Source organism: Sciurus vulgaris, assembly GCF_902686455.1.
Source record: "Sciurus vulgaris genome assembly, chromosome: 1".
In the NCBI taxonomy this organism is placed as follows: Eukaryota; Metazoa; Chordata; class Mammalia; order Rodentia; family Sciuridae; genus Sciurus; species Sciurus vulgaris.
In genome coordinates, this window is record NC_136461.1 from 30,654,949 (window position 1) to 30,673,574 (window position 18,626).

Consider the following 18,626-nt stretch of genomic DNA (forward strand, 5'->3'; position numbering starts at 1 on the left):
AACGTATGGAGCAGATAAAGCCAGATTTGGGAGTTAAATGATTTTGAAGGAAATTTTTGTTGGTAAAATCTTGTACTTAAGATTTTAAATTATTAAGTTTAAACATACTGTCACTTTAAAATCCAAATCATGGGTGATGGAACATTGATAACTTATTTGCAAGTTGTGTGAAAGAGTGTGGTTGGAGTCATGAGCTGCTTCTCTGCCCTGCTTGCTGCCCCCAGTACATAGATTCTACTGACTTGGAGCCCAGTACCCTGCAGGAGGAACCTGTGCGCTACCACGAGGCTTGGCAGAAGCTCTGCAGTGCTCAGTAAGTAGCATTCTCTGTGGGATGGCCAGGGTTTTGTTCATGTGAATGAACATGGTCCTGTGCTTCCAGTACTAATAGTAGGCGATTTACTTTGTTAAATGTCTTTTAATTATTAAAGAGACTACCTACTGTATGACTTCAGCTTACCAATAGAGTTGGATCTGAAGAAATCTGTTCTGATATTATTGATATTGTGTGCTGCATTCATCTGAACATGAAGCTTACAGATTTTTCATCTGGAACATTTGATGAGTAGCCATTAGTAGAGTTTCAGAATTGTTTTTAGTAGCTATTTTACTTTTGGGGGGGGTGGTCCTGGGAGTGGAACCTGGGATCTTATATATGCCAGGCAAGTGCTTCATTACTGAGCTACGCCTCTAGTCTTTTTAGCTGTCATTTATAATAGTAAAAAGTCAAGGCTTTTGAGTCCACTGGAGCAGGTGCATGTACGGGGTGTGCGGCTGGCGTTGACGACTTGGTCAGCATGGCTCACTGCTGAAAGAAAGGAGAGGCCCCTTCTGACTCGGGGAGCTCTGTGAGTCAAGAGGAAAAATAAATTGCATTTATATAACTATATGTTAAAAATCATGAGCCAAGTGCTTGGGACAAGTGCTGTAGCAGCCTTATAGTGACATACGCTGTCCTTTTTTCTACTTGTAGAAGTATTTTCTCATGTGACTATGTCCGTGGTTCATGTGACTATGTCCGCAGTTTCTAAGTCCAGAGTGTTGACATGGACAGTTAATTGACAGTCTTTAAAGAATACAGACTTAGTCCCAGAACAAAATATATGGAGTAAGTTCCTGGCCCCAGTACCTTGGCAGTGACTTCTTTGGTGGTAGTTGCAAGCTGGGTTGGTGGGAAAGCGGAGTTGCCTTGTGGTTGTCCTCCCATGCAGTGGAGTGCTGGTTCCAGGAGGATTTGGTGTTCGCGGTACTGAAGGAAAAATCCAAGCCATCGCCTGGGCTCGGAAGCAGAAAAAGCCTTTTTTGGGTAAGGAACTGTGCTTGTTCTTGCCACTCCTGAGGAGCAGTTTGGGAGGGGGGTATAAATACAACAGGGAAATATTAAAACATGACTTGAATGCTGTGTGTCTAGAGAGGAGCTCAGCCTTTTTAGTTCTTTTTAGGAAAGATTCAGACTTTTTAAATATGAAAAGCATATTAGCTGTATCATGCTTAGGATTTTAAGGAAATTCTGTTTGCAGTGCATGGGAGATTGAGTTTTATGCTCTGCTCACTTGGCATACCAGCCAACTGTAACTGGGCAGAAATGGTTTTGAATGCTTCCTGGTGCTTTAAACTTTAGTAATTTTCAACTTGACCAATTTGTAAATGAGACCATAATGAGGAAGGGTAAGAAAGCTTAAATTTTATACTTGAAAACTTGAAACTGAATGGAATATTGTTTATTTTTTAAGTTGGATGACTTTGCAGAACCTGGGATCTTTAGGTCCACTTCATCCAGCTATTAACATCTATCACAGATGAAGCGTACCAGCAGGAGTGCTTGCTAAGAGCAGGAAATTAAGAACCTGCGGTTAAAACCCTGACCTGCAGGACACAGAGTCCTTGGCAGACGGGTGGGAACTGTGGGAGTTGCCTTTTCAGTGGAGCTTCATCTGTTTTTCCCTCCCCCGGAAGGTGTGTGCTTAGGAATGCAGTTGGCAGTGGTTGAATTTTCAAGAAATGTGCTGGGATGGTCAGGTAAGCGTGTGTTTAGAAATGCTCATTCCTGCTTCCTGAGGGCATGAAGGCACTGCATGTTGGGTGGCAGGAGCCTTGACATGGTGCCTGGCTCCTCAGAACTTCCGTGTGCAGAACTGAGGGTGGGGGGGGGGTGGGCGGGTGCCCTGCAGCTCTCCACAGAGGAGCAGGGGTTAGGGGACAGCTGAAGCCCCACTTCAGCTCTCTCTCCAGCATTTCCTATTCTTGAAATTCTCTTCCTTTGACCACCATAGCCACCATCCACCTGGTACCCACCATGAAGACACTGGCCTAAGTGAGGCCTAAGCAGTGGTTATAAACTTGGACTAGCAGACTTGGGCCTAAGTTCTGACTCTGTCACTTATTATGGGTGATTTTAGGTAACTTAGCCTCTCTGAGCCTCTGTTTCTTCTGTAAATGGGAGTCAAAATAATACCTACTTAACATAGTTGTAAAAATTTGGTGAAGAAATGCATGTAGGTAGTCCCTAGCCATGGCTGGTGAATAAGAAATGCTTAAGTACTATCGGAACTGCTGACTAATTAATTCTATCACTATGACAGACCACCCCAAACTGGGTGGCTGGTAACAGCCATAACTTGACCACCTCTCAGTATTCTGTGGGTGACTGCTGAGTGGCTGTTTGCTCTGTGTTGTGTATCTGGGGTCACTCATTCCTGCCTGGCCTTCAGTTTGTGCTTGGCTCAGCAGGACACTGAGATGGAATGTGGCTCATCATTCATTAATTCAGCCCAAGCTTCCTCACACATTGTGACCTACTGGCTTCCAGACAGGGCCACTGTACAGGCATTTGTCATACTTGCTGCTGTCCCACTGGCCAAGGCAAGACACAGGCCAAACCCAGACTTTGTGGGAGAGGATGGGGCTGAGGGGTCACAGGATGTAGGTACTGGGACTGTGGTCCATGGGGCCATGATGGAATAGTTTGCCACAGCCATTTATTCTCTGTAGCTCAACTGCAAATATTAGCTTTCCAGCAGACATGTAGGTTCTGTGAGATATGAAGCACCCTGAAGAAATGTAAAAACAGTCTGGTTTACGCACTACAAGTGATTCCTCAGTGGCCACCTTGTGGCCAGGCTGGGTTTCAGTTCACCTCTCTTCTGAGAGGCTATATCACCACAACCGTGGGGACCATAGCTTAGTGTAGTAGGCAGCATGCCCCTAGTGCTGGCCTCTGTGTGCTGGCAAGGTTCTCTTTTCACTTGACTCCAAAATGGCTTTTGGAATTCCCTGGACCCTTGCACAGCCCGACCCCCTGCCTCTCACTTGGGTTCCAGATGGGTGGGTGACTGTCCATGAGCTTGTCCTATGTGGACAGCAGGCCCTGCTACAGGCCCAGGAGGGGAGCAGTACCTAGTGATCATACTAGCCAACATGCAGCGCCAGGAACTTCCTTTCCCTTTAAGTCTGTAGTGGTTAGATGGTAAGTTGAATAAATGATAGGTTATTTCCATTGAAATCAGTTAGTTTCTGACTTAGCAGTTGAACCAGGCAATTGAGTAGAGCAGCACATTAGATGCTAAGGATCGAAGAAAAGGAGAAGATAGTTGCTTATTTTGAAGAGTCTACAACAAAATTAAAAAAAAAAAAAAATTGACAAGGTGAAAACTGTCACACACACATTGCCTAAATGAAGATTGTTAGGCTGTGCCATTGGTTTTGCTCTGCCCATTATGTACAGCTTGACTTTCCAGAAAGTTAAAGACTTGATAGAAAAAACTCACTTGTTTGTGTGTTGAGTATCATTATGTCCCTAGTTTTAATTTAACCATTGATTTTAAACTGTGGGAGGAGATTGTGACTTAGTGCTCAGCAATGAAGATATTAAGTGATGTTGTGTTCTTAGCTATCTTCCTAACCCAAGTATTTTGACTTTTAGATGCCAATTCTACAGAGTTTGACCCCAAGACCAGTCATCCTGTGGTGAGTCCAGTGTTTGAACCTTCCCAGGATCAGAAGGGGCTGAAAGGGCGTTCATGATGCGTGGATGGTTAGAGACAGGCAGTGAGCCACGCAGCTCCCTCCTCCAGAATCCTTTGCTCTCAGACCTAATGGATAGGAAGAATCCTTAGTTTTCACTGTGGAATGCCTCACTGGTCTTTCCAATTAACTACAGAAAGCCTTTTAAGGTACCAGCACAGACACCTAGCGCAGATTCTGATTAATGCTCTGCCCAGCTTCCCACAGGCACCCTGTCCGCCACTGTCCCTTCTGCCTCGTGTTCTCCCAGCGGCAGTCCTGGGGGTAGACCTGTAATTAGAGAACTGCTGGGATATGATACTGATTTGTTGAATGGTAACCAAAGCTTTTCCAGGCCAGCTACCTGGTGTCACCTCTCATACTGGGGTCACATGGCACTGTCACCCTGCCTTATTAAGGCTTACTGGGGAGGGACAGTGATCCCCAGCCCAGGAGTGGTACGCATGTTGATAGCCATTTTTTCCTTTAATATTCAACACATGCTGAGTACCTACTCTGGGCTAAGGCTGTTCTTGTTAACAAGGATGCTGATGAACACAATGGACAAGGTTCTTGATCTTATGGCAGTTAGACATCATTAGTATGTTTGTTGATCTGACATTGAACTTTGCTAATTTCAAGGCTTCAGGAGGGGAAGAACAAATTTGTTGAAGCATGGGACTTCGGGGTGGGGGTATGGGGCATAGAGGCGGCCCTGGAAGTCAGAAGGTGCACAGAAGCACCAGGTGAGGGGTGAGCTGCACTGTCCTCTGGGGTGCCACAGCCCCCCTGCTTGGTGCTGGTTTTGCACCCCTGATCTGCCAGCAACTCCTCAGGCCTTCAAAGGGAACAGATATCATGACACTGGTCTTGTGTTCTTAGAATGTGTGATACCCTGGTTCCTTGTCATCCCAAGTACTTGGGGGCAGGTACAGTGTCATGAGGACAGGCCAAAGGGCTGAACCCTTGTCCTGGAGGTTAAAAAATGATTCTTAGGAGGCAGCTTCCCAAGACAGCGTCTCTTGCCAGGGAAGGCTGGGAGGCAGGGCCTGCTCGCAGGTGGGCTCCGTCAGTGGAGGAGGTCCAGTGGCTAACGAAGCAGAGTTTGGTAGTCTGTGTTTGTTTTCTGAACATCTCCAGGTCATAGACATGCCAGAACACAACCCTGGGCAGATGGGAGGAACCATGAGGCTGGGCAAGAGGAGAACCCTGTTCCAGACCAAGAACTCGGTCATGAGTAAGAGCTGCCTTGTACCGGCCCGGCCTGCGGCTTGGCCTGTTCAGGATGTGTATCTTAGGGTGGTGCTGTGGCTCTCAAGAGTCAGGCTGGCTTTGTGCTTTTTATTTTGTTCTTGCTTCTGAATTTTCCTTTTTCCCCTTGTACTCGTCCTGTCTTAGGATGATGCACCATAGTAGGTAGAGCAGCAGTGTGAGTCTTAGGTGACTGGCAACGAGTCAGTGCTCTGGGCTGCAGATGCCTCTACAGGGTGGGGCAGTTAGGTTACATCCACTGCAGTCTGTTTCTTTCTTATACTGTTATGAAATTTGATGATGATTGTCCCCCAAAATGGCAGTTTCATATGGGTCAACCCAAATAGATTTTATTCTGACAAAGTACTAATAGATGCTAGAGATGAAGGGAAACTGGTGGAGAAAAGTATTTAAGACATTACTCTTAGGTATCCCTGCCTCCACTGGGAACATTCTGCCTTTGATTCTGTGGCAGAGGTACTCTTGTGTCTGTCTGGGGTCTTCGTGGCAGCCTAATTTGAGTCACTTGAGTACTGATCTTGCAGTTCTTGTGTTCTGTGGACTCAGGGGTCTCACTCAAGTGGGTTAGTTAAGCAGCCTGTTTGTACACACAGTGCCTGTTTGCCTGCAGCCATCAGGTGCTGGCATCTTTGAAGACTGACTTGAACTCTTGTCCTTAGAGTTCGTTTGCATAGTTCTGCGCTGTGTCCCTCACCACACTATCCTCAGGGCCCAGGCTGCTTGGTGGGTGCTAGTCTGTCTCCTGGCCTTCTTCTAGCAGCAGGGAGCTCTGCACTTCAGCAGTTGTGTGCTCGAGGGAGGTGGCAAGAGCCTGATTCTGTTGTTGTTCTTAGCGTGGTCAGAAGGAGCCAGAAGCCAAGAATGAGTCTACGTTGTGCTAAGAGCAGGAAGCATGTGGCAGAATCATAGCAGCCTGTGTGGACGATAGAGGTGCCCTGAGAAGGAACATGCTGATGATTCATGAAGCCAAGTCTTGAATCCAGCCTCTTTTTTCCAGGGAAGCTCTATGGAGACCCAGACTACTTGGAAGAGAGGCACCGCCATCGCTTTGAGGTGAGGATTCTTGTTCGCTCTTTCTGTTACTCGGGAGACACAGTAACACAGATCAGCACAATTGTTTTTAATGCATCAACAGGTGAATCCAGTCTTGAAAAAATGCTTGGAAGAGCAGGGCTTGAAGTTTGTTGGCCAGGATGTTGAAGGGGAGCGGATGGAGATTGTGGAGCTGGAAGGTGATTGCTGAGACAGTTGAATTTAATGGAAAACTAAGTCAGATTTTCTTGGGACATGGAAAAGTGTAAACCTGTGTGTTGTTGCTCCCGATGAGGCAGAATTCGTACTGTCTTGTGAGGGGAAGGGAGTTGGTGACACAGGGACAAGAACCCCAGGAGTTTATCCCTATGTGTGGCCTTCCTCAGGCAGCTATGTGACCTCAGGCCTCCGTTCCTCCTCCTCTAGAGAGGGTGGACTTGGTACTCAGCCCCTTTTAGCTCTCACATGACTGTGTGGCTCAGCCTGTGGAAGTCAAAGGAGCCATGGACTCAGGGAGGGACCATGGAGAGGAGCTCCCTTAGCTGGGAGGGGACAACAGTGCTGGGAGAAGGATGTCAGGACACTCAGGCTTTGGGGTTGTCTCTACCTAGACTCAGATGGTAACCTTACTTTCAAATAATTTAGCATTTTTTCTGGGGGATTGGGCCCAGGGCCTTGCACACATTGACCGTTAGGGTCGATTTAATGAAACTTTTTCTTATCTTTCACATTTTATGCACAAATACCTAATGGATCCCTTGGATTTCTGTTTCAGATCATCCTTTCTTTGTTGGAGTTCAGTACCACCCTGAGTTCCTGTCCAGGCCTATCAAGCCCTCCCCACCCTACTTTGGCCTCCTCCTGGCCTCTGTGGGCCGGCTCCCACATTACCTCCAGAAAGGCTGCAGGCTCTCACCCAGGTGGGGACATGGCTTTAGCAATCCACTCCTTGTCTTCACTAGTCCTTTGGGGGTCACTGGCTCTCACAGTGAGGTGTCACACAATTGGTCCCAAGAAAAAGCCACAGGCATCAGGGGTGGGTCCTTGGATGAGGTACCACGTGTTCCTCACATTTGCACAGAGGTTCCCACTCTGTCCTGGGGTTTCCTCAGGCTGCTTCCTCTGGTGCATGGATCAGGCCGCGCCCTCTGTAGCATCTCATTCTGGTGGTACTGCTGAGCAGTGTGTTTGGCAGAGGTCCCTCTCATCCATGTTCAGGGGACAGTGTTTTTCCATAGGGAGGAGTCCACACCCCAGGAAGATTTGTGCCACCTTTATCTGAGGCTGGTTACTCTGAGTGGGTAGTTAACTGAAGGGTAAGAGGAAGGAAATCCCTCAACAGCCTCAGGCTGGATATAGTTTATAGTAAGAGTCTGATTTGTGCTGTGTGGACACATGTCCTTGCAGTAGCAGTGGCTACAGAAACAGGAAAGTAAAGTGAGGTTTTGGCAGCAGAAGAGGAATAAACTTTCTGAATTCTACAGGGACACCTACAGTGACAGAAGTGGGAGCAGCTCCCCTGACTCTGAAATCACTGAACTGAAATTTCCATCAATAAACCATGACTGATCTGGTAATGTAAGTGCTATTTTTAACATTTTTTTTTTTAAGCAATAACACTAAGATTGTAAGAATATCATTAGTTTGGTGCTATAAGTTTTTATCTGTTAGAGAATGGAAGTGGTAAGGTCAATGTGAGCATCAGTGGGCCATTCCTATTCCAAGCTACTCTGCTCTGGGGGTTGCTGGGGTGACACCAGTCACTGGAGAGGTGTCACATGGTTGATGGCTGCACATAGGTGCCAATCTGACCAGCGAGGGGACTGGGTTCTTAGGTCTTGTTTTGTGGAGCTATAAACTCAGATGGTGAAGGAGGTGACAGGCATGACAACATGGCCTGTCATTTTGCAGCTTCTCAAGCTCTCACCAAGAAGTGTTTCAGAACTGATACTGCTTGCAAATTGTATGGTGTTGACCGCTGCTTATTCCAGAGATTTTTCAAAATTCAAATAGCAAGGAGACTTTGAATGTCTGTATAGTGAAAGGGCCTATAAGTTTGTAAAGAGCGTAACTATGGTCACTGCCATGAATTTTTAAAGTCCTTTGAGATAACAGAGTAAACTGTGTTGGTAGAAATAGATTCTGTTGGTGAGGGTATCAGAAAGGGGACAGTGTATCAGAAAGGGGACAGGGTGTCAGAAATCTGTGGGGTATAGGAAGAGAGCAGGGATCTGAATATGGTCCACATTTTTGGTGGTCCCACTATGTAAGACAGAGTTCCTGCCCTGAGGCAGGGCAGGTGACCCTCCTGGATCCTGTGTGCCATGTACTCGTACCCCTGGGCCTCTGCTGGCCCAGTGCTGGTCTGATTGAGTGATCTTGACTGGTTTCCCTTCTGCCTTGTTGATTGGCTACCTAACCTTCAAGGGCATAGAGAGAAGATGGGTTGGCATAAGAAGTCAGTCAGCATCAGGATGGCCTGAGTTGTTTAATCTATGCCAGGGGAGCGTGTAACAAATGCACCCCTTAATCCCTGACCAGGAGGACACAAGGGGCTGTGGAGGAGGTGGGCATTTGGTCAGCCCATGGAGTTTTGTGGAGACTTGCCTGTCAGCAGGCCAGTAGGAGGTGGGTGCTGTGGACAGAGTGCTTTTATCAGGGCCAAGGCAGAAGTCTTAAAAACGTGTGATTCGGTAGGAAATACAAATTTAGCTTCCGATTATTTATATTGTTTCTATTATTGTTCTACCATGAAAAACAGGCATTGTTTCCCATGGCAGCTGACTATACTTTTTTTTTTTGGTGGTGCTGGGGATTGAACCCAGGGCCTTGTGCTTGTGAGGCAAGCACTCTGCCAACTGAGCTGTATCCCCAGTCCCTGACTATATTCTTAACCTTACTATTTGAACATCATATAATGGCTAACATCTTTTTTTAAACAGGGATGATTCTTCAAGAGAGCCTTTGACTTTGACAAGAGTTTACAGCTATGATTTTACACTCGGCTTTTGACACTTCCTTTAAATTATGTTTTTATTAAGATTATTTTATTATGGGAGAAAGGTATTTGGAAAACTGTCATTTGCATGTCACATCATGTACACTGGCTCCAGGCCCGCCTGCTGCTCAGTCTTTCCTGGGCAGGTCGGGAGACTGTGAGATGAGAAGCCCACATTGAGACGGGTGCTGACGACAGGGGCTGGTGGAGGCCCATTGACCACCTTGTTTCTCCAACTACCTCGTGTCACTGTGGATTCGAGCGTGTTGCCTGTGGCTTCCCTTGGGTACCAGGCCATTGCTCAGTGCCACGTGCTGGAGCAGACATGGGAGGATCACTGTAGCCGGTGCTTCCCCTGTGGGGTGCTGGTGACTTCCTGTACTGCCTGTCACCGAGAGCAGTGAAGCCAGAGCTAAGGCCTTAGTACTGCTCTGGGTTGTGGAAGCTCTTGGTACCAACTGTAACTGGTCCTCATCATCCAAAGGATCAGTCTGTTTGGTGTCACATGATGCAGCAAGAAGTTGGTGTCTCTGAAGTATGATTTTAAAACTCTGCACCTCTGGCTGCATCTCCTGGTCCTGGGGTTGGGAAACACTCCTTGCATCAAGGGGTCACTTTAAAAAAAAAGAATCTTTGTGGGGAAACTGCCTCTAAAACCCTCTCATATATAGACAGCTTTGACTCGAGGGTACTTTCTTCTTCCAGAATGGTGTTAACTGCAGTTAAAATGCAATATGAAAACTATTTTCTTAATGTGATGTAATAGGCACAGCCACTGCCTACTGTATTCTGGCTGGACTCCATGTATACTCTAACTTAAGGAATAAATAATGCAGAACAAGAGACGTCTTTTCATTCTCTGTGTCTGTTGCCGGCCAGGGGGAAACTGAAGCCCGTGGCTGAGGTGCTGCTGGTGCCCGGAGCTCCTTCTGGCACGCAGCCTCCGTGAGCAATCCCACAGTGTTGTAAACTGCAGATGAGCCTTTCTTGTGAATGGGAACCAGAGTTTTCAAACAGGGCTTCACATTCCTGGTTCTCACATGTCAGGAGAGATTGAAAGTGCATGGGTGCCAAGCATGCAGCTTGACAGGGACAAAGGGGAGGGAAGAAGCACAGAACCCTGCACAGGGGGCCTTTCTGCCAGTTGCAAACTGGGTCCCTCCCCAGGGATGGGAACGGCCGACCAAGGACCTTCTGAGCCAGCAGGACTGCTTTTCCCTGGCTCTACTTCCACTCTCAGCCTCTGGGATACAGGCCCAGGTCATGATCACTGTCCTGGATGGGGGTTGGTGACAGAGGCACCCACTCACCCCTGGCTGCTGAGCACACCTCTTAGAGATGAGCTGGCTTCTCTGCCATCTGCCAAGGCAGGGGCTCAGGCCTCAGGCCAGCTGCTCACCCAAGCTCATAGCCTTCACTTGCTGAAATTTGAGATATTGGGTTTGGGGAGGGAAATGTTTTTCTCACAAGTGAGTTGGCCCAGCTCCTACTTCAGGGAGATCCAGAGAAGTGGACTCTTTGGTTCTTCCATTCACTGGTCCAAGGCCACTATCAGCCTTGAGGCCTGGGAACCTGTCTCCCTGTTCCCAGTCTCCCTGTTCCCAGGCCAAGAACAAGTCACCTTTGTCTGCCTCCCTTGCTCATGGACTGAGGACTCACCACTTAAACGGAGCTCTTCGTACTTGCCTTGGGCTTTTAGTACTGCTGATGGAACAGAATTCTGATCTCTTCCCACATAGCAGCCCAGCGTCCCCCACACGGAGGGAGTGACAGGCCCCTTGGGGTCAGCAGTACCCTGCAACAGTGAGGACTTGGCTGGGTATAGGGAGCTTTGGAAGAGCACCCTGTGATCATGTTTTTGCCCCTGGTGAAGATTGCCTTAAGATGACCAGTTGCCAAGGGCTGGCCATCTGCAGGACCTTTGAGAAAAGGGGACTGCAGAGCCCAGCCAGATGGTGCAGGAGGGTAGCCTGCCATGCCAGTGTCAACTGACCAGGGCCCAGAGGCTTCTCTATGGTTGGAAGAAACTCAGTAGCATCTCTGCTGGGCTCTGGGCAGTCTGAAGCAGCTGAGTTAACTCTGACTTCACCTTGCCTTTGTAGAAACTGGCTACTTCTACAAAGTGGTGAACGGGGTGGGGATGCATTTCTGAGGATTGTGGTGCCTGGGTCATGAAGTTGCCCAGAAACTGCTCTGGCTTCTTGAGTAAGGTTCCTACCCTCATCCCCAGTGCTAGTTGTAGAACCCAGGGCTTTGTGAATGCTGGGCAAACATTCCACCATTGATGGACACCCCAGTCCAAGTAACCCAAGCAGCTTCAGCCACCCTGGGGCAGCACACTGGGTGAGTAACAGACAGGGACCACCATGGTAGGATAATGTTGCCTCCCTGCCCTGGTGTTCTTTTCAACAGACCATCCTAGGCCCTGAGAAAACCACAGAAACAGAATGTTTACACAAGAGGAAATCGTTACCACTCAACTCTCGGGCTTCACACTTACTCTAAGTCAACTTAAAAATCACTGATTTTGGAGGTTGCAGAGCCTAGCTTTGCTGTAGATAACACCTCTGATGTGTGGGTTATGACGATAATGCTTGCCTAGGTTACCTTTCAGGGACTTGAAGGCCACTTGTTGAAAACACTTGACTATTTGGTCTGCAGCTATCTGGTGGGTGACTAGGATGGGTGTCTTATGCCTGTCCCCTTTGTTGCCTTAACTAACTTTTGGGTCAGATTCAGCTCAGCTCTGCATGTAGATGTATCAGTTGCCTTTGGAGCTGGCATATTTTCTTCTACCCCACTTTGTGCTTTTTCTGCAGCTATAGCAGCTCAAGAACCCACAGTCCTTCAGCCCTGTCATAGGCCCAGATGGAGCCATAAGGCCAGGGTGTTTGCACAGGATGGTGGCTCCAGCTACAAGAGTAACTCAGTGGTTCTCAGACAAGTTGACTGTGACCAATGATATCCTCAACATCTACATGCTCCTGACCAATGGAAAATTACCACACTTTAGCCCATCCCAGCAAATCAATAAAAGCTTGCATCTCCCTTTATTTGAGGAGCAACCTGGGCCTTTGATCAGTGCTGTTTCCCTTCAGCTGAAGCCCCAGTTAATGCTTTGCCTATATGTTTGGGCTCACTTTACTCAATTTGCTCTGCTGTCACTGAGTTACAAGGTCTCATCTCTGGCATTAGGAGTTTGGTAAGCTGTCATGATACATACATCCATGATTGCATTTGGTCTCTAACCAGTGTGTGTAGTGGCCACGGCTGGGCTTATATCCTGTTTTATATGTGGGAAACCAAGTTTCAGAGCACTTGTGAGTGGCTGGTGAACCGGGTGGGGATCCAGGAGTGGAAGGAGTGGCAGGCATAGCGGGCGTGGCTGGTGCAGGGGGCCGGGGAACGAGGAAGGCTGAGTGCAGGTGCAGTCCCCGTCTTGGCTTGGCAGTGGGAACAGCAGAGGAACAGCCAGAGCAGGAACCCTCTCCAGGACTGGGAGGAGGGGGCTTGGAATGGGAGTCAGGCCCTTCCTGTGCAGGTGCTGCTTGGGCTGGGGCCAGCACAGAACCTGGGGACTTCCTGATGATGACAATGCCTGCCCTGCCCGCTGCCACTCTTACAGGCAAAGAAACAGAAGGTGAGTGCATTGTCCCAAGGCTCATGGCCTTTAAGATGGAGCTGGGCTGGAGGCTAACTGGGCTCCTGTTCCTCACAACCCTGTGTGGTAGGAATCCAGGGTGTTCTCTGCCTACTGGACAGAGGTGCCTGGTCATGGAATACATGATCCAGCAGCATATGGCTGACTGACAAAGTGTCCTAGAAATAATCATTTGCATCCCAGGTCATGACTTATTAAGGGACTTTTAACAATGTCAAGTTCCAGCAAGTTAGGGGAGAGGGCTGCAGGGTGGCCTATTTGCCCTGTAAATGTTTCCAAACATGCCTTACTGACTGTGAGGGACCTTTCTAAGATGACAAGTTCCTTTCTGGCACCGTCTGACCTACTAGAGTCATAAATCCCAGCTTGGGCTAAAGGAGCCTTTAGGGAGAGGGACAGTTCCTTACAGCTCAGCCATAGGATAAGTCTGGCCAAGCTCTTTCTGAAAGTCCATGCTCGGGGATGTGCTGTCAAGAGCCTTTGGCTATAGAGCCAGGGGCTGCTCTGACGAAGCCAGGGGGGCCTGTGCAGTGCTGAAGGAGCAGGAAGCCAGAACTCCCGCCCACCTGCCTGGCCCAGGTGCATTCCGTTGCTAGGACCTAGCCCAGATCAGAAGTCTCTGCCTCACCCTGTGCAGCTCGGCATTGTGCAGCCCGCCCGTGGGGCCCTCACAGGACACAGCAGGTGCAGGACACAGGCCGCAGTTGCCTCAGCTGCTGCTGGAGCTGCTCCTTCTCCACCGTCAGCACCTTCACCTTCTCTTCCAGCTTGCCCAGCTCTGTTTTCCACTTCTGAGGGGCAGCATAGCAGCAGGTGGCCAAGCTGATGTCAGCTCTAGCTGTCCACCCTCCCCCTGGAGTGAACTAGAGCCTGGGGAGAAGCCAGGTCCCTTGGCCATGACCAAGGCAGCCCTGTGTCTTGAGAGGCTACAGAGCACATATCCATGTGGGGAGGGAGCCCTCCTCTGCCTTTCCACCACCTGGCAGTTCCCTCTTGCAGAAAGACCTCCCCTTGGGACTGTGTTCACCCCTCCCCTCTGGAGCTCCTGAAATGTATTACACAGTCCTTGGGGTTTTCTTGTAACTCCTCAATATTACAGTCTCCCCTCTCTCCTGGCTACTCAACAGTACCTCAACCACTCAAGTTGGGTGGGTGAAAGGAGACTGCTTGGGCCTCTCCCCCAGCCACTGAACAGTGCACTATAGGAGATGACCCTTCTCTCTGATCATGGGTTGACACAGGACCCAAGGACACAGGACTGCCCAGGGAGAGGCCGGAGGAGCTGGGTTGGCTGTACCCTGCCCACCGTAGCCTGGGCTTCCTCACCTGCCTGTACCACTCCTGGATGGTGCTGACGGACAGTGGCCCCTGGATGCTCCCGTCCCGTCGCAGGAACACTTCCCCCTGGTCTGTCTCGTACAGCTGGGGTTCCCCTTGGGCCTTGGGGGTATGCACAGTCAGACGGAGCACCTTGGCAGGGGGAATGGCAGCTTGGGCGGAGACCACAGCTGACACTGGCAGCCCTAGTCCTGGCTCCGTAAGGTAGCGGTGGCTCCTAGAGGGGTTCCTTTCCCCAACTCCCTGCCCACTCCCCACCCCAGCGAGTAGCATCAGGCCATCATCCTGCTGGGCCATGACAGACAAGCCTGCCTGTCCCGCAGGCTCACCTTGAGAGGCACCGTGGTGGAGGCACTGATGACGGGGATGAAGGTGAGGGTGTAGGCATCAGGAAAGACCTGGGGCTTGAAGCTCTGCAGGATGGAGTCCACCAGCAGGCGCGTGCGGTCCTCATCACGGTGGTTGCAGCGGATGCCCTGCACCAGGCCACTGTCCTCAACGCCCACTAGCAGGCTGCCACCTTCACTGTTGAGGAAGGCGCATACATAGCGCCGCACGTGGTGCTTGAAGGCTAGATTCAGGTACTCGCCACTTCCCCGCTTGAACTCCATGTTCCGTGTCTCGCTGCCCAGGAAGGTGCCCTGGAAGAGCTGCTCCTGGCCCAGGATCTCCTGGTTCATGATGGCGCTGTCGGAGCGCACACCGCTGGGCCGGTTCTGGGAAATCAGCCACCGCTGGGTCCACTGCCGCCTAGGTGAGCAGTCTGCGGGTCCCGTTGGCATGGGGAGACTGGAGCCCTGGCCGGGTCCGGGGCTGGGACCAGGGCTGGGGCCAGGGCTGGGGCCAGGGCTGCGTCCTGGGCTTGGGCCACTGTCCTCCTGCTGGGGTGGGGGTGGAGAATGGGGCATGTGGACCCATTGGGGAAGTAAGGAGCTCCTGCCTTGGACCAACTGTGAGACCCCAAAGCGCCCCTTCCTGAGATCCAGCCCCCATGGGCATCCTGATGCCTCCTTTCAGTCTGAGTGGTCCTCCTGCAGTCAATGTGGGACTACCCTGCTGGTTCAAGGGTCTAAACCAGTCACTGCTCCTTCCCCTGCGAGCCTCTTCCTAAGTCTTAAGTGCCTGGCTTGTGGGATGCCTGGGTGGGTAAGAAGGGAGTTTTCTTCCTAGGACCGGGAGCTGGCTCATCTATGCACCAGTCTTTTCCCACTTGGATTGCAGATAGTTCCCTGAGGCCCAGGCTCGGGTGATTCCTGGAGGTGCCTCAGCACCCTAAGGTCCCTGTGCAACCTGCAGTTTCTGAACTGAGAGGCCCCATTGGCTTCACGACCTCCCTGAAACGTGACTTCCGCTTCCGGGACCTCTCACAAGTCCTCCTGAATCCCAGCCCTCCTCTGCCTTTCCCAAGCCCACTTCCATGGCTCTGTTCTGTTCCAGGTCTCTCATGTCCTCATGGCTATTTCCCTAGTCTGGGCCTCATCAGGAAGCCCCTTACTGACTCTCCTTTTCCCATGCATCCTCCTTACTAGCCCTAAGGCAAGTCAGATGGTCACGCCCCCTTGGAAACCTGTTCCTGGTTCCCGGCTGCTTTCGCCTCTCCAGGGCTGGCACCCAGAGACGAGAGGCACTGCCCCACTAGCCCTGTGGCTCCCCAGAGAAGACTAACTTACCAGTTCAGGGACACTAAGCACCTTGCCTTACAAACTCAAACCCCCGCCCTGTCCTTTTGCAAGTGCTGGTCCCTCTGCTTGGAATGTCCGAGTGCCTATCTAGTTCCCCAGGTCCCAGCTGTTCCCTGAGAATTTGTCCCAGAGAACAGTAAGGACTGCCCTGTGTCCTCTGACAGCCACCTTAGATTTGTGATTGGTGGAATCTGGCTCTGCTCAAGAGTGGAGGGCTCTTCAAGGGCAGGGCCAGGACAGAGTGGGGGTTGGTGTTTGTCAACTGGACAAGTGAAGTAAGTCAAGGAGAAAATCAGGACCCTGTGTATCTGAGAGCCTCTCAGGCTAAGGCTGGAATGCAAATGGGCCCAGGGAAAAGCCCCACACTGGCTTTTCTTCAGACAAGCTCGGGTTGGCAGGATGAGGGTCAGTGGCCCTCTGGGTAAAGTGGGCAGTCTGAACTTCAAGTTTCAGGCCAGTGTCATTTAAGTAGCAGCCTCCGGTCTGCAGATCTGTCCTCATCTTCTCAGACACCGCTCAACCCTGCAGGCCATTCTCACACAGGCCTCCCCTGGGTGTCTTTGGGACTGGCTTGGGGAGGTCCCACTTACCTCTCTGCCCCAGGTCTCATTCAATACTAGCTCCTTCCCCCGGGCTGTCAGCTCTTTGAGGATCAGCTTCTCCTCTGTGGCAATTTGCAGGCGCCAGGGTAGGGAGGCCAGGGTGTCCTTGTGGGTGGCCACCCGCACCAGCGCATAGGCATTCCGTGGTCGCCTCACCACCTCAATGTGCTCCCGTGCCACCGGCAGCTCAAGTTGCTCCAGGGTGTCCCGCAGCAGGCAGGTGAGCACTGGCACTGAGAACTGGGGATTCAGGTGGCCCACGTAGAGTGTGTGCATGCTGGGAACCGCCTTGAGGCTTGCGTCTTCAGGCAGGGACTCTTCTGCCGGGAGCTTTGGCAGGGGCTGCTTGCTGTGGGACTCCATGAAGGGCTCCCACATCTGTGTTTGCGCTGATCTCTTCCTTGGGCTCATGAGGGGGTCTTCCTTGGAAGGAATTCAGGGTTCCTCCCTGTCAACTGTTCCTCCCAGGGCCCTGAACTCTCAGATGGCCCCGGACCTCCCAGAGCACTCAGGTGTGCCAAGGGGCCTCACAGACTGGCAGAAACTGGGCAGGGCTACAGAGAAAGAAGGAGGGCAGAGGGCCAGCAAAAAGGGGTCTGCCACATACTTGGGCAAAAAACGAACAGGAAAGGACTGAGCCAGACCTCAGAGCCTGCAGGCTGACTGAGGGGGTTTGCCAAAGAGGAGCAGGAAGGACCAGAACTCAGGTCCCTAAGAGCCTCACCACATTCTCTTGATGGCCTCAGGGATCCTGTCTTCCATCCCCAGTCCACAGGCTAGGGACCTCATAGTTACCCTTAGGGTTTCCTGCCAACCAGAAGATTCTTACTGCCTCCAGGCACCAGAGAAACCTAATGAGGGTGTTTTGGAGAAGACTTAGCCCAGGACTCAAGGCTGGCCAGCAGCCCTATGCTGGTTCTCCCTGCCTGGTCTAAACCCACCAGGGGCTCTGAAATTAGTTAGAATGAGATCAGAGAGTTCTTATGCTTTTTGGCACACTTACAAAAGCTATGATCCCTCCCCAGAAAAATGGCCTTTGCATATTTACATATAATTTGAGGAGGTCCAGAATGGGGGTTAGAGCTGGACCCCTGTGCCTTGCCCCCTGGCCCAGGAGTTTCACTCTTGGGCTGTGCCTGTGCACACACCAGTCTCCCCACTCACCCACACACAGCCAGCCTCTGGCTGGTGTGGTAGGTACCACCAGCCTGCATCTTTTCAGGTTGGATCCTGGAGGCAGGTGGGGCCTGGGAGCCACCGCAGCTGGGGTAGGGGCATTCAGGGCAAACAGGAGTAGGAGGAAAGAGGCCTATGTCCTTCATATCCTGCTGGCTCCTGGAGGAGCATGAGCAATGCCAGCTCTGAGCTCCCACAGCTCCCTGATGCCTGCCAGAAGCTCCCAGGGCACTTGGGGCTTGGCATGGAGGCAGCAAGAACCAGGGTCTTGGGAAATGGGCGGGGCCTGCACAACTGCCTCTGTGATCTCATGAGAGTCAACAATGCCTTCTTGGCCAGTTGTGGGCAAGGGCTCTCCCACCCTCTCCCACCCTCTCCCACCCCTGCAGACACTGCTGTCTACCGACCACACAGCTTAGTCATGGGGCTCCCTCTGGTCAGCTTCCAGAACACAGGTGCTGACATATTTCTCCCTCTACAATGCCTTTCCAGACTCCAGTGCCCACCCCGGCCACCAGTTGCCAACACTTTCTGTCCTGTAGCTTAAAGCCTCTACTTCCCTTTTTGTTCTCAGGATTCCCTTCCCTTTTTGTTGACTGTTCTTCCAGAGCCCTGGGCTCTCAGATGGCCAGGACTCAGGTGTGCCAAGGATCCTGGGAGCCCCACAGACTGGCAGAAACTGAGCAGAGCCACAGAGAAGGAAGGCAGAGAGCCAGCAAGAAGGGGTCTACCACACACCTGGGCAAGAAAGGTTCTACTGGGCACTGACAGGTCCCAGCTGCTCCCAGGATGGACCAAAATACATAGGGTGCGTTCCAGAGCCACCCCTGACAAAAGGCCCTTCTCTACACCAGAGACAAAAG

The 18,626-nt window shown here is 51.0% G+C and overlaps 2 protein-coding genes across 6 annotated transcripts in view; one reads left to right on the forward strand and one right to left on the reverse strand.

Moving 5' to 3' along the window:
- The window catches only part of CTPS1 (CTP synthase 1), a 38,694-nt gene extending 28,547 nt beyond the window's left edge, over nucleotides 1-10,147 (forward strand). For all 3 annotated transcript variants that reach the window (XM_079111942.1, XM_079111941.1, XM_079111940.1), the window contains exons 10-19: nucleotides 225-313; nucleotides 1,212-1,306; nucleotides 1,957-2,019; nucleotides 3,923-3,966; nucleotides 5,143-5,239; nucleotides 6,272-6,327; nucleotides 6,410-6,506; nucleotides 7,082-7,226; nucleotides 7,791-7,884; nucleotides 9,249-10,147. In XM_079111942.1, coding sequence (XP_078968068.1) covers nucleotides 225-313; nucleotides 1,212-1,306; nucleotides 1,957-2,019; nucleotides 3,923-3,966; nucleotides 5,143-5,239; nucleotides 6,272-6,327; nucleotides 6,410-6,506; nucleotides 7,082-7,226; nucleotides 7,791-7,875 — 771 coding nt within the window. In that variant the 3' untranslated portion in view covers nucleotides 7,876-7,884; nucleotides 9,249-10,147. The remainder of the gene's footprint in view (nucleotides 1-224; nucleotides 314-1,211; nucleotides 1,307-1,956; nucleotides 2,020-3,922; nucleotides 3,967-5,142; nucleotides 5,240-6,271; nucleotides 6,328-6,409; nucleotides 6,507-7,081; nucleotides 7,227-7,790; nucleotides 7,885-9,248) is intronic.
- Nucleotides 10,148-10,251: 104 nt separating this feature from the next.
- On the reverse strand, nucleotides 10,252-18,094 carry SLFNL1 (schlafen like 1). 3 transcript variants are annotated; one of them, XM_079101222.1, is made up of 5 exons: nucleotides 16,576-18,094; nucleotides 14,633-15,184; nucleotides 14,292-14,435; nucleotides 13,594-13,756; nucleotides 10,252-11,099 (listed from the first exon to the last, which is right to left on the reverse strand). In XM_079101222.1, exons 1-4 carry the CDS (start codon nucleotides 16,996-16,998, stop codon nucleotides 13,634-13,636), a joined length of 1,242 nt encoding a protein of 413 aa, XP_078957348.1. In that variant the 5' UTR covers nucleotides 16,999-18,094; the 3' UTR covers nucleotides 10,252-11,099; nucleotides 13,594-13,633. The 3 variants fall into 3 exon arrangements, with proteins under 3 accessions (XP_078957348.1, XP_078957347.1, XP_078957346.1); XM_079101221.1 differs by having other exon boundaries at nucleotides 10,252-13,756; XM_079101220.1 differs by having other exon boundaries at nucleotides 10,252-14,435.
- Nucleotides 18,095-18,626: the final 532 nt, after the last annotated feature.